This window comes from Anastrepha obliqua, chromosome 4 (assembly GCF_027943255.1).
Source record: "Anastrepha obliqua isolate idAnaObli1 chromosome 4, idAnaObli1_1.0, whole genome shotgun sequence".
Taxonomy (NCBI): Eukaryota; Metazoa; Arthropoda; class Insecta; order Diptera; family Tephritidae; genus Anastrepha; species Anastrepha obliqua.
This window is the reverse complement of record NC_072895.1, coordinates 66,265,145-66,285,913: the sequence shown is the minus strand read 5'-3', so window position 1 is coordinate 66,285,913 and position 20,769 is coordinate 66,265,145. Positions and strand designations below refer to the sequence as shown.

General features: G+C 34.3%; 1 protein-coding gene across 3 annotated transcripts in view; it reads right to left on the bottom strand.

Moving 5' to 3' along the window:
• LOC129243576 (uncharacterized) overlaps positions 1-20,769 on the bottom strand; it is a 51,449-nt gene that overhangs the window by 4,979 nt on the left and 25,701 nt on the right. For 2 of the 3 annotated variants that reach the window (XM_054880693.1, XM_054880696.1), the window contains exons 3-15: positions 16,387-16,481; positions 16,266-16,295; positions 11,552-11,666; positions 11,305-11,402; positions 10,538-10,658; positions 10,220-10,370; positions 8,330-8,415; positions 8,142-8,266; positions 7,844-8,073; positions 4,747-6,070; positions 2,548-2,762; positions 1,620-1,658; positions 124-194 (exon numbers count right to left, since the gene is read on the bottom strand). In XM_054880693.1, coding sequence (XP_054736668.1) covers positions 124-194; positions 1,620-1,658; positions 2,548-2,762; positions 4,747-6,070; positions 7,844-8,073; positions 8,142-8,266; positions 8,330-8,415; positions 10,220-10,370; positions 10,538-10,658; positions 11,305-11,402; positions 11,552-11,666; positions 16,266-16,295; positions 16,387-16,481 — 2,700 coding nt within the window. The remainder of the gene's footprint in view (positions 1-123; positions 195-1,619; positions 1,659-2,547; positions 2,763-4,746; positions 6,071-7,843; positions 8,074-8,141; positions 8,267-8,329; positions 8,416-10,219; positions 10,371-10,537; positions 10,659-11,304; positions 11,403-11,551; positions 11,667-16,265; positions 16,296-16,386; positions 16,482-20,769) is intronic. The other variant, XM_054880695.1, reaches the window with a different exon arrangement.

Sequence of the window (20,769 nt, the reverse complement as noted above, 5' to 3'; positions counted from 1 at the left end):
TAACGGAACTCTAGTTTGAACTTTGCCGGTCACGCTTCTATTAGACAGACTGTACTTATGTATATATAATATAAGTACTACATAATAGAGCTGTTAATTGAACTTGACTTTGTTTTTACTTACATCTAAAGGCTTGGATACACTTGAATTGGAAATTACAATGGTCGTATCGGCCGGCTTATCCACTCCATTACCTAGATGAAAATTATAGATAAACTTACATACATACTTATGTGCACATTTGTACTATATATAAAAGTGTCCCTTACTTTGATTATCAGTTATTATATTTTAGGCTCATCCAAAGGACTTTGAAATAATTGAAAACTGTATCGATACTAAATTAAATTTTAAACGATTCCGAAACCAATTCGAAATTAGGTGGATCAAAAATATAATTGTACACATTTATACATTTATATTTTTAATGCTGAAGGGTCTAGCCTCGAAAATTTGTAAACAAAAATTTCGAATTTCTGAGATTCTTTGGAGTATGTGACCTTTAGCACATAGTACCGTATCAAAGGCGTGATAATAGCCGGTTTTAATTCAGCGCTTCTCTGCTCGCCAGAGAATCCCGCTGCTCATATAACGAAATTTTTTTAATTGAAAGCAACAACAATTTAGCGATGATCAAGCGACTTTGTACATATGTGACCAAAAAAAAAAAATTGTTTACAACAAATTAAGAACATCAACAGGTAACCAATATCGAACGCGATCGAACAAGTGGAAGCTTCGTACGAAAAAACTATGTAGCCGCCAATTTGGCCGTAAATTATTTTGAAAAACATAATAAATAAGAAATTTGATTTGTTCAAAAAAAAAAACAAAACTCCGTACTCTCAATATGCTTACTATATGTATATATTCATATCGAATTACTTGTTTTGCGGCGAATTGGACACGGATTAACACTATCTGATTAACGTTGAGATACCGTTAATAGATACTGCTCTGAAATACCTGAATTATTAAATTTTTATATAGCAAGTTGACCTGGTGGTTATCGTTGAATACTTTAGTAAATAAAATTTTCGAATTCTGATTCCTGCAAACGAGCGCATAATTATCGCCTCATATAAGGAACACCCTCATTTGTTTACATATATATATATGTACATTAGGGCGCCTCTCCAACAAAAGTTGCGGTTTTTCGCTCGGATATATACGATTTATTATATTTTAAGACTTCCACCAACATATTTTGGAAAATATTAAGATTTAGGTGAGCTGGGCCGATTTGAAATAACATCCAAAAATCTTGTTATTTTAATTAAATTCATAAAAGCCTTAAACATTTTCATGCAGGCATCTTAAGTTTAAACCCTTCTATTATTTGACGCAATTTTTTGGAAAAGTATTTTTAAAAATTAATTTTATTTATAAAAAACTCGATTTTTTAAGATATTTTTTAATCGGCCCAACTCAAGCAAATCTTAAAATTTTAACGAAATATTTTAGGAGTCGTATAATTAAAATTCCGAAAATAGCAGAAATATAATAAATTTTAAAATTCCAATCGGTTTTTTTTGTATGGAGCGAAATGCACCCTAACGTACATTCAATATGTTTATTATTACCCTAAAAATTGATGAATTTTACAAATTTATTCGTACCTTTTCCTTCTTCCAGCTCCTTAAATGTGTCCGTCTTACCTGTTATGAAAGAAAATGAAAATATTAAGCAACAAAATATCGCTCTGTTGTAAAATTATAAGAACGATGAAACCTGAATTTTTACTAGCCAGTAAGCATTTCGATGAAACTTTCAAACTTTCTTCTACTATATGAAACTTGAATATTGGCAATTCTTATTGACGCGCTTTGGCATGTTTTTCCTTTTTTATTTTTATTTTTATTTTCTTTATTTCACTTTCATAAGTTTTCATGAAAATGAAATGAAAATCTTCTCCAAAAACCAAGTAAATACAATTTTCAAACTTTGTGCAAATTAAAATAATAAAAACGTCACCAAATTTTTATCAAAATTTCAAACTCTTTAATCAGAGTTTCTAGAAAATTTTAGAGTATGCAATTTTATAGCCCAGTGAGTTTTGGCTGAATAAAAAGCAAGTTTGAAGTGACTAAAAAATCGTGTTAAATTTAAAATTTTTTTTCTAATTTATTTTTTCTGACTGTTGGATGTTTTCTTTCATATAAAAAATTGTTGAGCATTAATTGTATGGAGAAAATGCACAAGGACGACAGTAATTTTCTTTTTTCCAAAAATCAAATTTTAATTATTATAAATTCTGATTAAAAAGTTTGTTTGTACTTTTCGAGTGTGCTTTGGACTATTTTCAACAAATATTAACTTAATTAAAAATCCTTGAAGGGAACACGTCGACGGAATTCGTGCAGTGCGGAGATTCAGAAGTTAATGCCATTTTACTAATACTACGATACCAATACACGTTGAATTATCAGTACACAGGTTTCTTCGAAATATGATACTTACCAGCTCGTATTTAGTAGGAGGCAATGGTTCATTGGTATTATAATTTTGCAGCAGAGTGTGTCATATTTTAAAATTAAACTATTTTACCTCCTGAATTTGTTGGGAAAACTGGCTCTGCTTCATCTAAACTGGGTGTTTTAAAAGCGATTATTGTCGGCTTGTTGCGCATGTATCGAAAACTCTGTGCAAGTGATTTATTTTGTGGGCTCAAGTACGCCAAACCAACGCTATGGAGTCGCGCTCGTCTGACTCGTGATTCATCAAATGAACGCTCTGATTCCGAACGTCCAAGCGCTCGTAAACTTAAAGAAACATAACGATTCAAATATTAGTGTAAAAGACAAGTGTTCAATGTATGATTAAAAAAAAAAAATGCAAGGATACTGAATCATAGTATAATAAAGTAAACGTGAGCTAAAATGGTATTATTAAAATTCTGGAACTCGGAAACTAATTAATAAAGCTTGTCTTAAGTTTCGTGATCCCATGTTTCAATTTCATAGATTGATATTACTCACCCAATTACATTGCCAATTACTCAGCTATATTTACTAAGGATTTTTGTATTACAATACAATTTTGATTTCAGATTGACTTCGCGGCACGCTAAGCCTTGTCAAAGTCCCAAGAAAAACTCGACACTCTTTTTTGATAAAGCCGCCTTTGACAGCATGAAAAGGAGCTGCCTATAAGCCGCTAACTAAAACATTCATCTAAATTGACATTGATCCATTGTACCAGTTCAAACTAAGTTCGAAAGAACCTCTCTGAACCGTTTGATACCAAACAAGGTTTTAGACAGGGTGACTTCTTTAAACTGATGCTGGAGAAAATTGTTTGAGCTGCAGCTGCATCATATTTTATGAGAGGGTACTGGTTTACAAATAATTAATGATTTTTTACACAGGAACGAGATCCCGATTCCTATGTGAAGTCTGATAATTCACATAATTTTTTAAACCGATTTTCGAGATATCACCAAATAAGAAAAAGGTAGATTAAATAAATAAAAAAATTTATTATTTGGGTTTTGGGACTCAGCGACCTATTTTATTTATGAATTTTTTTTTTCTTGACTGTAAACTAGTGTTAATGGCACGTGCCAACGATATTAAAACATCGACCTTAACAATCTTGCCTTTAATTTTGATAATTTTGACTATTCTAAACTTTTGTAAAGAAATGAAGCGAATGGTTTTTGAGGTGAACGAGGTAAAGACGACCTACTCTTATCAAATAAACAGTCAGCGTACTCACATCTCGGCGTCCACGTGATTGTTGTTAATTATAATTTTGTCTTCTTTTGCTACACTTTTCAGTGCAGCTATCCACTAATAAAAGATTTGCAAAAGTTAGCTTGATTTTTTTACAGTCTACTGTAGCTTTCATGTCTCGGGCTAAGTTGTTTTTAAAAAAGTGGAAAAAATGCTTAAAATATTATATATGCCTAAGCGAAATGAAAGGTTTTAATGTGTACAGTAAAATTTACGGGAAACATTTTCGTTTAAGATTTTAATCCATTAGCTCCGACCTACAAGGATCGTTTTGAAAAAACTTATTTGGTAAGCCTTTAGAGTATTAAAATATTCAATTATTCTTCCCAAAATGTTATTAGGAGTTTTCTCAGGTGAAACTTATGCAAATTCAACGAGTGTGTTTTTTACTGAATGGTATACCTTCAGAAAATATTCGTAAAGTCCGGGCTGATTTGAGTTGCTATAAAATTGTCGCACAGTGAAATCTAATGCGTAAACTGTTTTGGCACTTGATCAGTAAAATTCAATCTTGACAAACAAAACCCATATTTTATAAATAGAAAGAAAGCCCATTTGTGGGGTTTTTAAAGGAAATACAATAACATCGCGGTCCTTTTTTTCTAAATTACTGAAATATGTACAATATGTAAAACTGAGGGCTATTTGTAAAAAGTTCCTGTTTTTGGGAATCGAGGGTGCAATTCGAGTTAACTAAAAAGCTTCAATGTTCAACTTCACATTTAAATTCTTATGCTGGTTGCTTCAATTGGCTTAAAACTTACAAGGTGGCGCAAAATTACCCATCCTATTTTGCTTTGAAATAACCTTTTTATTTTGACCTTTATGCGCTCCACAGCTGTCTAGTTCACAGGTGTCAAATATGTTGACGTACAACGCCATTTGCAAAAATTAAAAATCTTCCCATAGGGTGATTAATTTTACGCCACATTTGCGTACATATATAAGTATGGATCTTAGTAGTAGTTATTTCCATGTATTGTAAGGTTTTTAAATGCTTTCTAACACTTACGCTTTGAGGCGCTCCTTCTTTTTGGTCTTGATTGCAATATCTGGCAGTGAGACACTCTTCTCAAGCGGCGGTTTACGCGAATTCAGTTTTTGCAAGCGTTTATCCACTGCCTGTTTCACTGGATCCACACTATCGGCAACAAAAGCTTCATTCCAATGACCATTAACATCATTCTTTGTTGGCACATCCTTTCGGGAGAAAGTGCGTTGTAATGACTTTTTAATACTGCGTATGCGGTCTGTGCGTTTTGTCGAAGAGGCCTCGTTCTCATCGTGAACGATAATGTTTTCAGTGGCCAATTTTGAAGGTACGTGAATGTTCCGTGCGGGTTTGAGCGGAACATTTTGCAATTGATTGATGCCTCTATTAGAAAGCAGCGCTGCATCGTGTGCATTCGGTTTGTTATGCAAGCGTGCAAGATTTTGAGCTAGGAAATCGATTTGTGGCGTTGGCGATGCTTTTGTCTCACTTTTATCAACTCGACGCACCAGCTCGGTTGGGATTGCATGACGATGTTGTACGATTTCCCCGTTTTGCAATTTTTGTTGTTCTCTTTCAAAATACCGATACAATCGATTGGTCCACTCGCCCACAGTGCGTATGTGTAGCCACATGTAATCCTCCTGTTCGGGCGCCGAACTAATGGTGAAAGGGTGCCATTCGTAGTTGGCAATAGCCGGGATATTCACAAAAACATAGTCGCCAGGGCGGAAATTGAAATTGAATGGACGCTTGATGACTAAATGTATGACTTTTGAGGGTAAAAGTAAACCGGAACTGATGTAAGTTTTTCCATGTTCACTTTTCATCCAGACGAAACGTAATATACGTTCTACGATGTACACTAGTCCCGGTACCAAAAACCACTTCCAAAAGTTTGGACCGTGAAAGAGCAATAATATCCAAAACGGTATATACAACAGATGAGTCCAATAAAACACTTCGAAGGAACCCTTGCGTCTGACAAATGGCTGCGAGCAAATGAACATGATTAGCAAAATTATTAGTAGTGCCAAACCTGTGGGGTTGGCACAGCCTGGAATAAGGCCGAACAATCCCGGACGATCAGTCAGCAGCCATTCGCCTATTGTGTAGTGGCCGGCATTGATTTTGGGATCATTCACAACAATGATAGAGAAATTAAAAAGATGTGCAATGGTGTGGATAAGACTCAAAATGGATACTACGATGCCCGTAAATTTGTGTAGGTAGATGTGGTTGTCCAAGGGTAGGTATGATGAGAGGCCCTGAGAACGTAGATATGTGAGTGAGTGCCGCAACATTAGCACCAATATCCAGGCGCAGTTGAAATTAAGGCATTGTCCTGAAGGGGTGAAAATTATGAGTGTTTGTTTTTAATTTAGAAAAGTAGACTATCACATACGTATGCTATCATATGTATGCATTATATAGGGTGACCAGATAAAAACAAAAGGAAAATACATTTCAATAAAACAACAACGGTGGGAGATATTAAATTGATTCTGCCTTTATTGCAAGGCTACATTTATATTATTATGCTTGCAATGACACAACATTCAAATGGCGACTTTCATCTCGATGACAGTGCTTCAAGCGGTCGGTTTTTGATGACACAGTCAAATATGTGCGGCAATGTTGGCCCAAAAGATTAGCTTGTTAACGTAAACTAAGGACTTGAAGTAGTCCCAGAGAAAATAATCGAGGGTGTCAAGTCGCGCGACCACGACGCCCAATTGAGATGCCGCTAATCGTGAGTTGACCCATTTGCCAAATTTCTGCTACTACAACTTCGAGCATTGCGTCGATTGTAGGGCATGTACCGCCGCCTTGTGAGAAGCACAGGTTGTTGAGCTCTAGCCTTAGAAAGTTGGTTAACATCATAGGATAGATCGAGGACCGTAACGGTAACGCTGTCTCCTTCCTCATTTCGAAAGAAATAAGGCGCGATGATGCCGCTATAACAACCTATATTGCATAATTCTTTGGATGCACTGATGCCTGGTCGAACACTAGCGGATTGTGTTCATTCCGATAATGTCGATTTTCTTTATTGATAAAGCCGCTGAGCCATAAAGGCTTTTCGTACAAGATTCGTGAAGATAATTTTTTAACCAAACCTCGGATTCTTGTATTTTCAATTCAACCGGAATTTGGATAATATTTTTCAATAATTTCCATACGTTCGGCAATGATGAATGAATGAACCAATGCATGATGAAATTGCAAACCCTAAATGGATTTTTTACAGCTGCTGAAACATAACAATTACAAAAACTATCATTGCTATCTGGTAACCCTTTAGTATAGTCCATAAGTTCGTCAGTAATTATATGAGTGCATCATTTAACTGTCTTAAGGGGGTCTTCTGGTCTCCAGCGAAAAAAAAAATCGATTTTTTTTTGCATAATTTTGTTGTATGTGTATGCGAGAATACGCCACAGAAAGGATTTTTTGAAAATCGCATTTTTTCACATTTTTCTGGGCACCGAAGTGTACCCTCCTCCGGCCGTTTTATCATAAACTTTATCTTTAAACGCGTTTCCCCGAAAATCGTGTTTTTTAAGCATTTTGGTCACACTTTTCATAGTAGTTATACTCCGATTTCAATGGTTTTGGTCTTAAAAGGTTTTTTTGGATTTTTGAAATTTTTTTTCATTCCATTTTTATAACCTTTTAAAGTTCAAAAAATGAGCAAAAAAAAATTTTTTTTGCAAATTGTTGCATAACTTTTGAAAAAAATTAAAAAAAAAAAAAATCTGTCACGGGAACACTTAACCAGGGCAACTCTGAAGACAACGCATATCTAATTTTTGCTTTCTGATTACCCAGGTGGAAAAACCGTGACCAAAATAGAGACCTGTTTCGTTTGGAGGTGGACGTCTTCAGCGCCATTTCAAGGTCGCGGGTGTTAATTTTTTTCAAAGTCAAAACCATTTTTTAAAAGCCAAGACATGTACCTTTAAAATAAAAAAAAATTTTTTTTTAAATATTCACAGGATTTGTCACAATCAATCCCCAAAAAAAACCCTTCATTTCAGGGCCTCGAGACCAGAAGACCCCCTTAATAGGTATTTTGTGGAATAGGTGAAATCGTGTTATCTACGGCTATACTTACCACATGCACGTGCAACAATTACAAATCCGTTACTAGCACGATATTGTATGGCACGTGATATGAAGAGGCACATATTTATGGCGATATAAATGAAGAGATACGAAACGTACGCTTGATTATTTTTCATGTAGGCCAGTGTGAGTTGATGTGGTAAGCCTCCACGCCAGTGCGGACATTTGGACTTTGGTTTAGGTGTTTCCTGAGTCATGGGCACTAGCCAACGATCTATGCTGCATATTGATAAAAACAATTTGAGACATTCAATTACTAAATACATAAGTTAAGAGTGCTGTCTCACGTTATACTGAGATTCTCTAATAAGCCGCCGTGTTTGCTTATCTGGTTCTTCAATGCTTCATAAGTGATTTCACCACGATTATATGGATCTGCATCTTCGAACATGGCGGTTGTCAAATCTTCAATCTATGCATTAAAAAAACTCGAATCAATGCCTCATTAAAAACAAGCGGTTGGTTACTTGCTTACTTGTTCTTCAGAGAATTCCATACCATTTTCCTCCATGCAAGCGCGTATCACATCATGCAACTCTTTGTGCTGTATCAAGCCGTCACCTTGGATTATAATATTCAGAATTAATAATATTAAATATATATTTATCGCGGAATGATTACAAAAATCGGTTACTCAGGATGTACTATCACAAAAAAAAAAACAATTCTTCGTCAAAGGATTTTGCTAGAGAGGACAAAAAACAAGTATATATTTGGATACATTAATAACCCTCTTCCATAAAGCTGCTTTAAACAAACCAATGATCTACTGATTTTGCTTTGGAGAGGTATATTTTTTGCTGCAGATGCACGTGATATCTTTGGACCTTTCGGATGTTTACATAGGAACATTGCTTCAACTCGTTCATTTTCCAAAAACAACGTACGCTTTCTAAATTTCTCACAGAACTAACAAATTGCACAACGCATATTGTGACAAGGTTTCCCCTATTTAGCAGCATTTAATTTTTCGTATAACGGAACTTTGAATTTTGTCGGTCACGCTTTTGTTAGACAGACTGCATATAATTGGCGTTTACACTCTTTATTCGGTGCTTGCCTGAGCTCCTCCTTCTATTGGGGGGTGCCGCTTCATGTTGTTCCACAAATGGAGGGACCTGTAGTTTTAAGCTATGGAAAACCAATCGCCGAAACGAAACATCCTTCACCAACCCACTTCGAGCTATTACGTATCGGCTCGCACAAGGTAGTTTTGGAGCACTCAAAAGATCGATTTAATGGGTCTTCCGCCTTATAGCCCTGTTTTGGCACCTTGTGATTTTTTTTTTGTTCCCGAACATCAAAAATAAAATGCGGGCCAACGTTATGCAACGCTTGAAGAAGCTGTTGAAGTCTTTAAAGAGCCCGGTTTGAAGGTATCTACTTCAGAGTGGCAAAAGAGCTTTGAAAATTGGTTCAAGCGAATGCAAAAGAGTATTGGCTTCCAAAATATAAAAGGCAACCTTCGAACGTGTGTCGGTGATTCAAAAGTTTATGTCTGAATTTTATTTCTGGAGAGGTCAAAGTTTTCATCACTTAGCACATTCTTATGATAAATCAGTTGATTATTACACTTTAGATGTGTTGAGTAGTTTTATGTAATACACAACGGGGAACATTTTTGTGGAATATTTTAACCCTCCAACTCCTCAATAGTTGGACATTCCTTGTCACTTTTGTGCGGAAAGGACAACAAATACTCCTAAGAGATATGCATGAAAATATAAGACAAAAATATTTGCCGTACAATTCTACTATGTCACTTAATATGCTAAAGCTCAAAATTCAAATTAAAACCCAGAAATAAGTCAAAACGGAAAATATGTATGTATGTATGTATATTAACATATTTACATATTACATACATACGTACATACATATGTACATATATTGCATAGTGTAATGCTACAGAGTGTGCCAAGCAACAATGTTGCAGAAAGCAGGCTTGGCAGTTAAGCAGTAATTTTTCTTTCATTCTGCCTAATTTTTCAAAAAATATTTGCAAAAATGAAAATAAAAAAACTTCAAATGTGCGCACATCAAAATGGTTGGCACACTTCGTTTTATTAGACTATGCATAGTGAATTTTTGTTTTGATTTCGAAAGCGTGTATTGGAAAAATTGTTTTGATAACATTTTACGTATATTTTTTTGTCCCCTCTACCAAAATGCATTGCCAGAACCATGTTATTTTGGAAAGAGTTTGACTTTATCGTTCAATGTTATAAATTAACTGCTTTAAAGAATAATAAAAATGTCCACGACAGTAATATTTTAGCTTCTACATACCAGCACGTTTGCTATAGTTAATATACATACGAGTACACACATACATATGTATGTATACTCGCAAATGTACACTCACCATCGATGTCGTAGACTTTGAACAAAAAGCGTATTTTATCATCCGCTGACTGGCCGGAGAATTGATGAATGGCATCAATGAATTCTTGCAAAGATATCGAACCGGAGTTATCCTTGTCGAATATTTGAAAGACACGCTCAGTAAAAAATGGCTGCATTGAGCGATATTTGTGTACAAACAGCGATTTAACCAGACATTCACACAAAGGTAAAATCACGCCACGCCGTAAAGAAGACAAAAAGTAAAATAAAAAATAAAAAAGTGTTACATTTTCTTTGCAGAAAAGTGAAATATGCAGAGTTGTTGTTAGTTCCTCACATTTTTCGATGTTACAATTTTCTGGAACTCTTCACGGCGTATCTCCTGCTCATTACCCACAGTGCTGCGAAAGAGTTGCTCCAGACGCGCCAGAGAGCTCTTATCAAAACCGGTGCGTGGTCTAAGAAATGAAAGGCAAAAAAAGAAAATATATTGGAATTGAATGCTAATAGTGACCGCTACCTTAAGCATAGACAAGTTTATGGGTAGGCGCAGACATGCTGAAAAATTAACCAACAGACTGACATGAGGACCAATAGGCGAGCGGTCAGCACACAGGTGAAGAAAACATTTTCGGTTAGTTGTGTTTGAGCAATAAATTATAGATTAATTAAAGATTTCAAGTATTGGACGCTGACTGATTAATGGAGCAGCGAATCGTTGGCTTGCTGCACTTACGGCCTACGATACTAAAGTATAGTCGATGGGTCGGTCGGATGTGCAACGCGTACGAGTACCTACCACGATCATGTAACAGTAGTGGTAATATGGAAATGAAAGCTGTGCGATTGTACGCACGAAGAGGTTCTGCTGCATTGATGCAGCTCGAATGCTTGGACGCTTGCATTTGTGCTATTCTGGCGTGTTAATCGATTTGTTTGCAATTTGTAAGCGTTCAGCACGTACTACATACTCGTACATTAAATTTAATGCCATCAGTATGTATGTATGTACGAGTATTTGCGTGCGAGTTGCACATTCGTATGCAATAGAAATGGGTCCGTATGCGCCACCGGTTTTGTTTAGTTCGGTCGTGGGATACTTACCGTGTGTTGGTCAGGTGCGAAATGAATTCCATTACTTGATTTGTGGATATTAAATTCGTGCCATCGACATCAATCAGACGGTACAATTTATCTAAAATCTGCGTGTGGGAAATACAAGTGAATTTTATATGTGTAATAGCTTTTTATGTATTTATGTATGCATGTATATAAGTTTTAATTTTTCTTTTCTTTAAACAGATATGCACAATTTATGAGTTATTTCAATGTATGTGTATACATTACTTACACCACGCGCCTGCCAAATTTCCGTAAAGTTTTTCGGGGTAATTTTACTATTTTCGCCACAAATCACATAGGCCACCGACTCGAGCTGTTCGGCGAAATCCATTTGCCTGTCATCGCTGTGAATTGAAGTAAAAGTTTGCATGCATGTATATGTATATTTAGAGCAGGGGTTTGTAAATTCTAAGGTAAATATTTAAATGTTTACACGACATCTGCACAACAACATGCATTCTATTTGTTATGAGTGAGTAAAAGGTGAGATTAAAATAAAAACACAGACGAGGTATATAGCTATTAGCTGAAAAATTTTATTTTCGAAACTTAATTTAGGCAAATAATATACATAGAAGCTGAATATAGTATATAAGTAATATAGTTTTGTTTTTAAATTATTCGCTTCCACTGAAGAATCTGTACTACCAATAGATTTAGAAACAATAGTTTCGTTAATTGTCAGGTCAATTGATTAAATCGATTGTTTTTTTTTAAATCGAGCATTAAATCATTTAATTCTCAACTAAATCGAATAAAATACTAAAATTTTATAAATCCATACACATTCATAAAATACGCATTTTAACAAAACAAAAAATAAAAAAAATCAATTCAAGTTAGATTAGCAGGCAATGTTAAATTTTGGTGTGTAGTTAATTAGGAACGTTAATTTTTAATTGAGATCTTAGAACTTTTAATAATTAAAAAAGATTTTCATTTATTTAAAAAATTATTGATAGTTGTTTGTTTTTCTTTTAAAATATTTACATTGATTAATTTTTAACTGTTTCTTCTTGAAACTGTGTAAGTACAATCTGTTTTGCTGATTCAATATTTTTGTATTTGGTCCACTTGATGTACAGCTTTTTTATACTGATCAACAATTTTTAGGTTTAATTAGGTTTAAATGAAGGCACAATCTTTTTTCTGCTACTTATGTTATTTTCCAACTTGCATACACTTGGTGTCATAAGTCTACGCTTCTTTGTGGGCAATAGAAAAAATAAAACAAATAAATAAAACTTTTGATTATTATAAAGACATTAAATTTATTGAATAAAATGCATAACTTATTTTCGATGACACCATTTAACAAATAAATAATATACCTTCTACTCAAATATGAACGAGACGTTATCAATAAAACGGTCCGCGGATGACATATGGCAAAAATAAATTTTTTGTTTTTTGGTAGGACTGTTATAAGCTTACATGGCAAATTTCAGCGTGATATGTCACATAGTTTGTTTTCTATGCTACTGTAAACAAGTCAAGCTCGAGTGTGTTCTTCGAATTTAACGATGGAAATTCAAGTTGAACAAAGAATTTGTGTGAAATTTTGTTATTCCAACAAAATTTAGGCTTCAGACGCCTTAAAAATGTTGCAGACAACGTACGCTGAATATTATTTAGACGTTTTAAAGTGTTTGCGCGAGAACATTCGTCTTAAAAGGAAGGAATTGTGGGACAACAAGTCATGGTTCTTGCATCACGATAATGCACCAGCTCACACATCACGTCTTGTTCCCGATTATTTGAACAAAAATAATGTTAATATCGTTCCGCAAGCACCGTATTCGCCTGATATGGCTCCATGTGACTTTTTCCTGTTTCCCAAGCTCAAGTTGCCGCTCCGTGGAAAACATTTTGAGACAATTGAAGTCATAAAAGAGAATTCGAAGAACACACTCGAGCTTGACTTGTTTACAATAGCACAGAAAACAAACTATGTGACATATTACGCTGAAATTTGCCATGTAAGCTTATAACAGTCCTACCAAAAAACAAAAAATTTATTTTTGCCATATGTCATCCGCGGACCGTTTTATTGATAACGTCTCGTTCATATTTGAGCAGAAGTTATAAGTATGATATTTTATTTGAAAAGCCAAAATGAAAGATCCCAAAAGTCTACGCTCATTGATAAAAAAACTTCAAATTTTCAAAAATTCTCAAAAATATTTATATTTTTAGTAGATAAATTCAGGGACAAGATCTATTGGGCATAGAATTTATTTGAATTTTGTTTTAAAATATCTAAGTAAACAAATTTATCATTGTTGAATCAATAAACTACAATTTTCTCACTCCACCAGCTGCCATACAAACCCACATCATCATATTCGGGCTTCCTTCTTTCCTTTTCAACTCTTTCGCGAAAGCCGGTTTTTCTAAAGACTGCTGAGAGTTGAAGTACTAATAAATATATTTTAGAAACTTATTCTTTATTTCATTTTTCACTTTTGAAGCAGTTATCTTTGCATCTATCTTAACAAGCCCTATAATACTGCGCTTTTCATTTTCTGTTAATGAACAAAGACGTTTTGCTCTTGGCCTTGAAGTTATAATTCCGGTAGTTTCGTCATTTTCAATTATTATATTATCTGAGCTAATATCTATGCCCTACCTGTTTTTCTTCCTATTTGTTGACAGTTTTGGCCTTCAATCAACAATACGATTTTCCTCTTGCCAATGTGAAGTAAAAACTAAATAAAATTGTTGCCGGCAAAAAAAAAAAAGAGGTTTGCAAACATAATTCTACTAAAATTTTTGTTAGATATTATTAATTTAGCATTCATATTACAGAAAAATAACATGACGTTAGCGTCACATAGACGCTTTGACGTGTTATTGCTTATTATAAAATGTAATATCGAATTTGCCATCATCTTTTGCAACCTCAGTAGACGTCGTTTACGGATTTCCTCCAACTGTCTCTTACTAGCAGCAAATTGCGCAATTAAATTAAATTGAGTATTGCTTCTAAATATTTGCCTAATTTGAGTCTTTACATTAATTCTACGGCTAGAGGTGCCCATGCATCTGCAAAACGGTGGCCAAACAAATTCAAGGACCGATGAGTTATTGCATGAATAATCAGATCGATACTGGAATGCGGTTTGATAGTCTGGAAATGCCTTATAAATGATTGTGACTTCGCCATCAAATTACGGTCAAATTTAACCTATCATAATTAGTCATATGTCATTCAATGTATTCAGTAATCATGGAAAGATATACGCCTCAACAGCCTTTACAAATGATTGAAAAATAATCGTTCGCATGAAAATTACAACGAATTCCTATTCTCTTTTTTTCAAAAGTCCTGTCATACAAAAGTCTTCCCAATATCTAATTTTGTTTTTGAATAACTTTGTGCGCTTCATTGCTACATCTGTTTGTATACTACCGCTGTCTAGTTCATAAGTGTCAAATATGATTGTGATATAGTGAATAATTTTGCGCCCCCTTGTATCTAAATACAATTTGAGCCAATGCAATCTAAGAGTAATCATACTTGCTTAGGAGGTAGTTGTAGGATATTTAAAATGATATCTAATTTCTTAGAACTTTAAAACAATAAAGTATGTAGTGATATCTGCATAATACATATTTATAAGTGCATACGTGCAACATACGACGGCGTACAAAGTCAAAAATTACATACGACATACATAAAAGCCCTGTAAAAAACTTCAACAAAAGGTGATACCGACGTGCGGCAGCATGCAACTAACACTATTAAGTGAGATGAGATGCCTGTGGCGCATGTATGGTATGTAGTACATGTCACAGGAATTTGTGTTCGTAACACAAGCAGTAGGTGGAAATCGTGTAGCACGGCACGCAGCATTGCTGCAGTAGCTAAGATATTATGGTCGAAAACTGACGTACCACAAAATACACACCTACATACAAATATGCATACACATGCATAAATTTCGCACTGGACCCTGCAGTAAAGTTTTGTAAGGCCTCATAAACAGATAAATTTTATGCTCCCACTTCGTGATTGCTTCTAAATTGGTGTGAAATGGATTCGTATTATACCAGTTGCCAAAGAGCAAGTCAAAGTTGTGGGATTGAGTACAATAAGAAGTAAAAATTTTGAAAAAGATTAAATATTTTTCAGACTTATCCAATCTTGAAAATTTTGGTATAGAGTTATTTAAAGTGAAATATCTTCGGTGCTTTTTAACATTTTTATAATTTTTTTTTAAATCATTTTAAATAAAATATACTTAAAAAATGTTGGACACTGTTTTTTGGCAATGTTAGACGCCGCCTCAGATTTTTTTCTTGTTTTTTTCATTAGTAGCTGAGATTATACACAGCTATAGCTAATTTTCTTTACCCTCAGAATTGTACCAAATTTATATAACTAAAAGCTTTCCCTGTCCGACGAGGAAACCCAAGAATAGAATTGGTCCCATATTGTTTTCGATAAATTTGGACACCGTTTTTCAAAGTTTCCTAGTTTGCTAGATTATAACTGATTTCTTCAGCGTACTATCTATTGATACGTTTGCTTTATACTTATAGCACTGGGAAGTAATTTGAGGGTTTCCATCTACATATGTAAACAATAATACTTTGGCAGAGTTTAATCCCAGTGTTTGCAATGAGGTTGAGGCCTTAAAAAACTATATTGTTTTACTGTGAAATCAGTATGAAGTAATATGTATGAAGATTTGGCAATTGCCCCTGAAATTGTCACGTCCGCAATGAACAGTTCAGTCACTGTCAAAAAAATGGTCCAGTTCGCAACTAGTTTGGAGGTAGTTCGATTTACTGCAGGGTACACGCACGCAGCAGTGGATTTAATTGTGTTTGTTACAACGTGTACGTCCTTGTTAGAATTTGACAACATACATATGTAAATAAACACAAAAACAGTTGTACAACTAATATGATAATGTAGTAAAGTCGTATATATTTACCATGGATCTGTATATGATGTATGCAAAGGACTGCACAAAAAAATGATTTTTAATTTATTGATCGCATAGAAATGTACATGAAAACTGATATTCTTAATAAAGTCGAAATACTAATACTCACGTTAAACGTCCTTTTAGGTGTTCAATCCAACGATCCTGTACCAGATAACCATTGCCATCTAGATCGAAGAGATGGAACAGTTTTTGTTGGAACTCCTGTTGCGAAAGGTAGAAAGAAAATTAATTAATTATTAATAACTAATTGACTTGTTACGCGATTTGCATAAAAATATGTAAAACTGAAAAAGAATTCTTATATTATTCAATACTATTTGCTCCAAAACATCTTCACGTTACTATTTTTCATTTTTCTCTTATTGCTTGATATAATAATGAACGTTTCAAAATCTATGATTGCTTATTTGAATTCCATTGTGTGATCATATTGTTCACCCTTAAGAAACCATCTTTGCCTAAATCTGTATAAGATTTATTTGGCACATGAATTGAAGTATCTAAAACATTATTTTCGTTACAAGTTTGGTAGACGGACTCAGATGCGTCAGCTATTTAATAATGAGTTGTGGATTTTCTGACCCCCAAATATTACAATTATATTTTTTAATACAAACGCTGGGCTTCTTCTCAAAATAAGATTTTCTTAGTCATTTTTAACCAAACAATTCCTCAGTTATTTAGTTATTCCAATGTTATTTTAGCTGATAGGGTAAAAAAAGATTGATAGTTAAAGTTCCGCAGGATAGGACCACTCTGTATTTCATAAAACTAATATTGAACTTGTGAGTGTATAAACTTTTAATGCCTTCGAAAAATGCATTTAATATCTTGAATGGAAGAGGCGAAAATTTGACCTCAGCTTTTGTTGTTAACTGGGTATGGCCTGGATGCCATGCATCCTTACTCATATTTAAAATTTCGAAAGAACTCGTTTATTTGCAATGCTTTGACGCTTTAACTACCCAATCGATAATAATGAAATACCTCGATTAGCCCAGAGGGGCGTGGCACCTCCCATATCAACTGGATTTTTCATCCTATATATCTCTGGAAGTATTCGAACTTTACTGGAACCCAGTATGTATATAAAATCAGTGCCATACTCGTGGAGAAAAATGGGCGGCGTTGAAGAAAGAGACGTGGTAGCTCCCATACCAACTGAATGGTTTGTGGTATTGTATTGGTGAGAAAATAAGTACAGTGCGTCTAATAGAAGCCTCACCGCCATAATTTAGAAACTATTTGACTATTCGATTAGAAATTTTATTGTATTATCTGCTTAAAGTATTTATTATCTATACTATAAAGGTGAATGTCTGTACGTTGTCCGCGCATCACTACGAAACGACAACACCAAATGACGTAAAATTTTTTATACATTCATATTTTCACCCAATGAAGGTTATAGGCATGTTTTTATGATGGTTTTGATGTTTTTTTCCCTTGCCACAGCCCCCAGGCCGAGCCACCACTCTCATTCGTCACTAATAATCGAATATTTGCTTAAATTTAATCTAAAAAATGTTAGTTTTTTCTGCTTCCCACTATTTATAGCACACTCTAGACTTCATAATCCGCATAAGCTGTTCAACTATGACCCAAATGCAAAGTTCAAAAACGGTTTGAGATAGAAAATTAATAAAAATAATTTTGCTTGATATTTTTCTGATTGGTTGTTTTGATTTTATTCAACGAGGCATAGCAATGGATGCCGGGTATTGTAATATTATGGTTATTAATAAAAAAATATTTTCTATGAAATTATTGTTTGTAATTCTTTTATATACATATCCTAAATCCCTCAAAACTATTCCTACGCGAGTGGGGCCGCGGGTTAAAGCTAGTACGAAATATATTCAATAAAATGTGTAATGGCTTCACATCTTTGAGCCTTTGTAATAATTGGCTTCAAATCAGCCGAATTTGCATTATTAGCTGTTCATGGCCGTTCATGGTTATTTATCTTTGAGTTTTTGCTTAACTTAATCCTTAATTTTCTTGTTAAATCCATGGTTGGTTAGTTCTTCCAAATAACTTGTCTTAAAAAATCGGTATTGATCTGGGCACTAAGTGCTTTTTTCACGATCAATTATGCGTTGGCTGCTCCCGAGTAAGTAGCTCAAGATTTATACAAGGTGGCGCAAAATTAATAACCCTATCGGAAAATGTACAACATTGTAAATGGCATCTTACGTCAATCATATGTGACCCTTGTGAACTAAACAGCTACGGTATACAAACAGACAAGATTTCCATCACTCAAAAACATATTTTTATTTAGTAAAAAAGTTATTCTAAAACAAAATTGATGATTGATTTTGCGGCACCTTGTACATAAGTGCCACCCGTTAACAAACAATAATAAAAACATTGCGCACAGAGAAGTACTTTACTAAATATCTGTATGTATCTACATTTTTTAAACTAAAAAAAATTCAACTAAAACCAGAAATAGTTTGCTTCTCGTTCCACAAATTTAAAGTTGGTAAATGTTTTTATTAAATGCATTTTTTTATACGTAAGCGAAGCCATGGGCACCTGTAATTTTTTCATAAAGTTCATAAGCCATTCCGCTACACGCATACTTATGTGTGATTAGTTCCATTGATTCGCTTGCAGCTTCTAAGAATTCTGAGCGTCTGCATTATTATTAATCGCTTGAATACACACATACACACATATGCAAATGGTAAGTAATTGTATGCAAATGAACTAAAAAAATTATAGATGTTTATTTTTAAAATCATTACATATGCAAATATGCAACTCGTTATACCATATCTACTTATGATAAGTGAATATAATAAAAATCGTGAAGGTATTAGCTAATCAACGAATTAAGTTGTTTTGCATTACAGATTTTTTAACTGAATAAAAATATTTTTACGTTTGTACTTAAGGTTTGTTTACAATGTTTATTAGGGTGAGTCCTTTGCACAGCTGTGGCAGTCACTTATATGTACTTGTACTCGTGCAGGGTCTTTCAAGCTCGAATGCTTTATTAGCATTATTTGTCTCGGCAGCTTTCACAGTTCGACGGCGCCTCTTCTAGTAGATATTTGGTAGAAATTTATTAAAATTACTCCGATTTTGCTGGAGTATCGCGTAAAGTGTTTAAAATTCACTACCAAAAAGAGAGGTCTGTGAAAACTAAATTTCAAAAAAATTTCCCAGAATAAACAGTTAATTTAAAAATTTTTAGTCAACTGGTTCGGCACAAGGCATAAAAAGCCATGTTCGACCCGCCATTGTCGTCTGGCAATGTTAATGGGCCATTTTGCTTCGGAAAAGTAGCTGGGAAGATGCTTAGCATTAACGTATAATATGTTTTGCAATAGCGAGACATAGGTATTAACTTTCCACACAGCCAACGAATTAAAAAAAAGTTATTCATTTTAATTTAAACGAAATTCTTATCTTGATTTAACTTCGTTGACCTATTTTTTGTGGGGATATCTCAAAAAAAAAAATTCAAGTGAAAAAAATCTGCCGTTCGGAGTCGATTTAAAACTGTAGTCCCTATATTTGTGGAACAACATTAAGACGCACGCCACAAATAGGAGGAGGAGCTCGGCCAGTCACCCAAAAAGGGTTTAAGTGCCAATTGTATACATATATATTACTTCAGCGTCGTTTAGTTTCTCTGCATTTAAGTATCTTTGTCTGATTTCCTTCAGTACAGGGCACCTTCCTAAGAAGTGATACATAGTGTGCAAATTTTTACCGCGTTTCCATAAGCTATTGCATTCAGTTTTAATGAATAAAGAGGTTGGTTGTCTGTTTGGTCTTCGGTTAAATTATTGGAGGCATTAAATCTTGGCTCGAAAGCTATTGAACAAATTTTTTGTTTTTAAAAACTTATTCAAGCATTATTGCACCTGTTTGCACTGCTTGAAGAATGAATTCCTTCAAAATAAAAGTTTACTATGTCGGGTATAATCTCACTGTTTTGATGAAAAAATTGCATGTTGTCAAATTTTTTTCTAGTAGATTGCAGTCCAGGTCAGCTTTTTGAAATATCTGGTGTGTTCTCGTTTTTTAGAAATGTTCTTTTAATAACTGAAAATTTTGAAGGGTCGCTATGCTTAAGAGAAATAGGTATGTGTTCGAGTTGATATCAAATTGAATCTTTATATTGTCATTTATAAGTTTCAGTTTTGCATTTTTCTAGTTGAAGGTTGTTAGAAGTGACGTACATATGTTTTTTTGATGTTAGTATAAGAATGTTACTTTTTTCTATCAGTACTGTTTTTATGATAGGTAAGTTAAGAAGTTCGGCGGCTTACAGAAGGTTTTAAGACCGGGGCGTTGTCCTGTAAGAAGAAAGACGGCGATCTGGTGACTGACGTACAGAGCAATCTTAAATTATGGAGGGAACACTTCTCGAACCTGTTAAACGGTGACAGCTGCGCATGTCATAGAGAATGTGAAGATCCCGATACCCCAATCGTTGACGACGGAATTGTCGTTCCGTTACCCGACCATG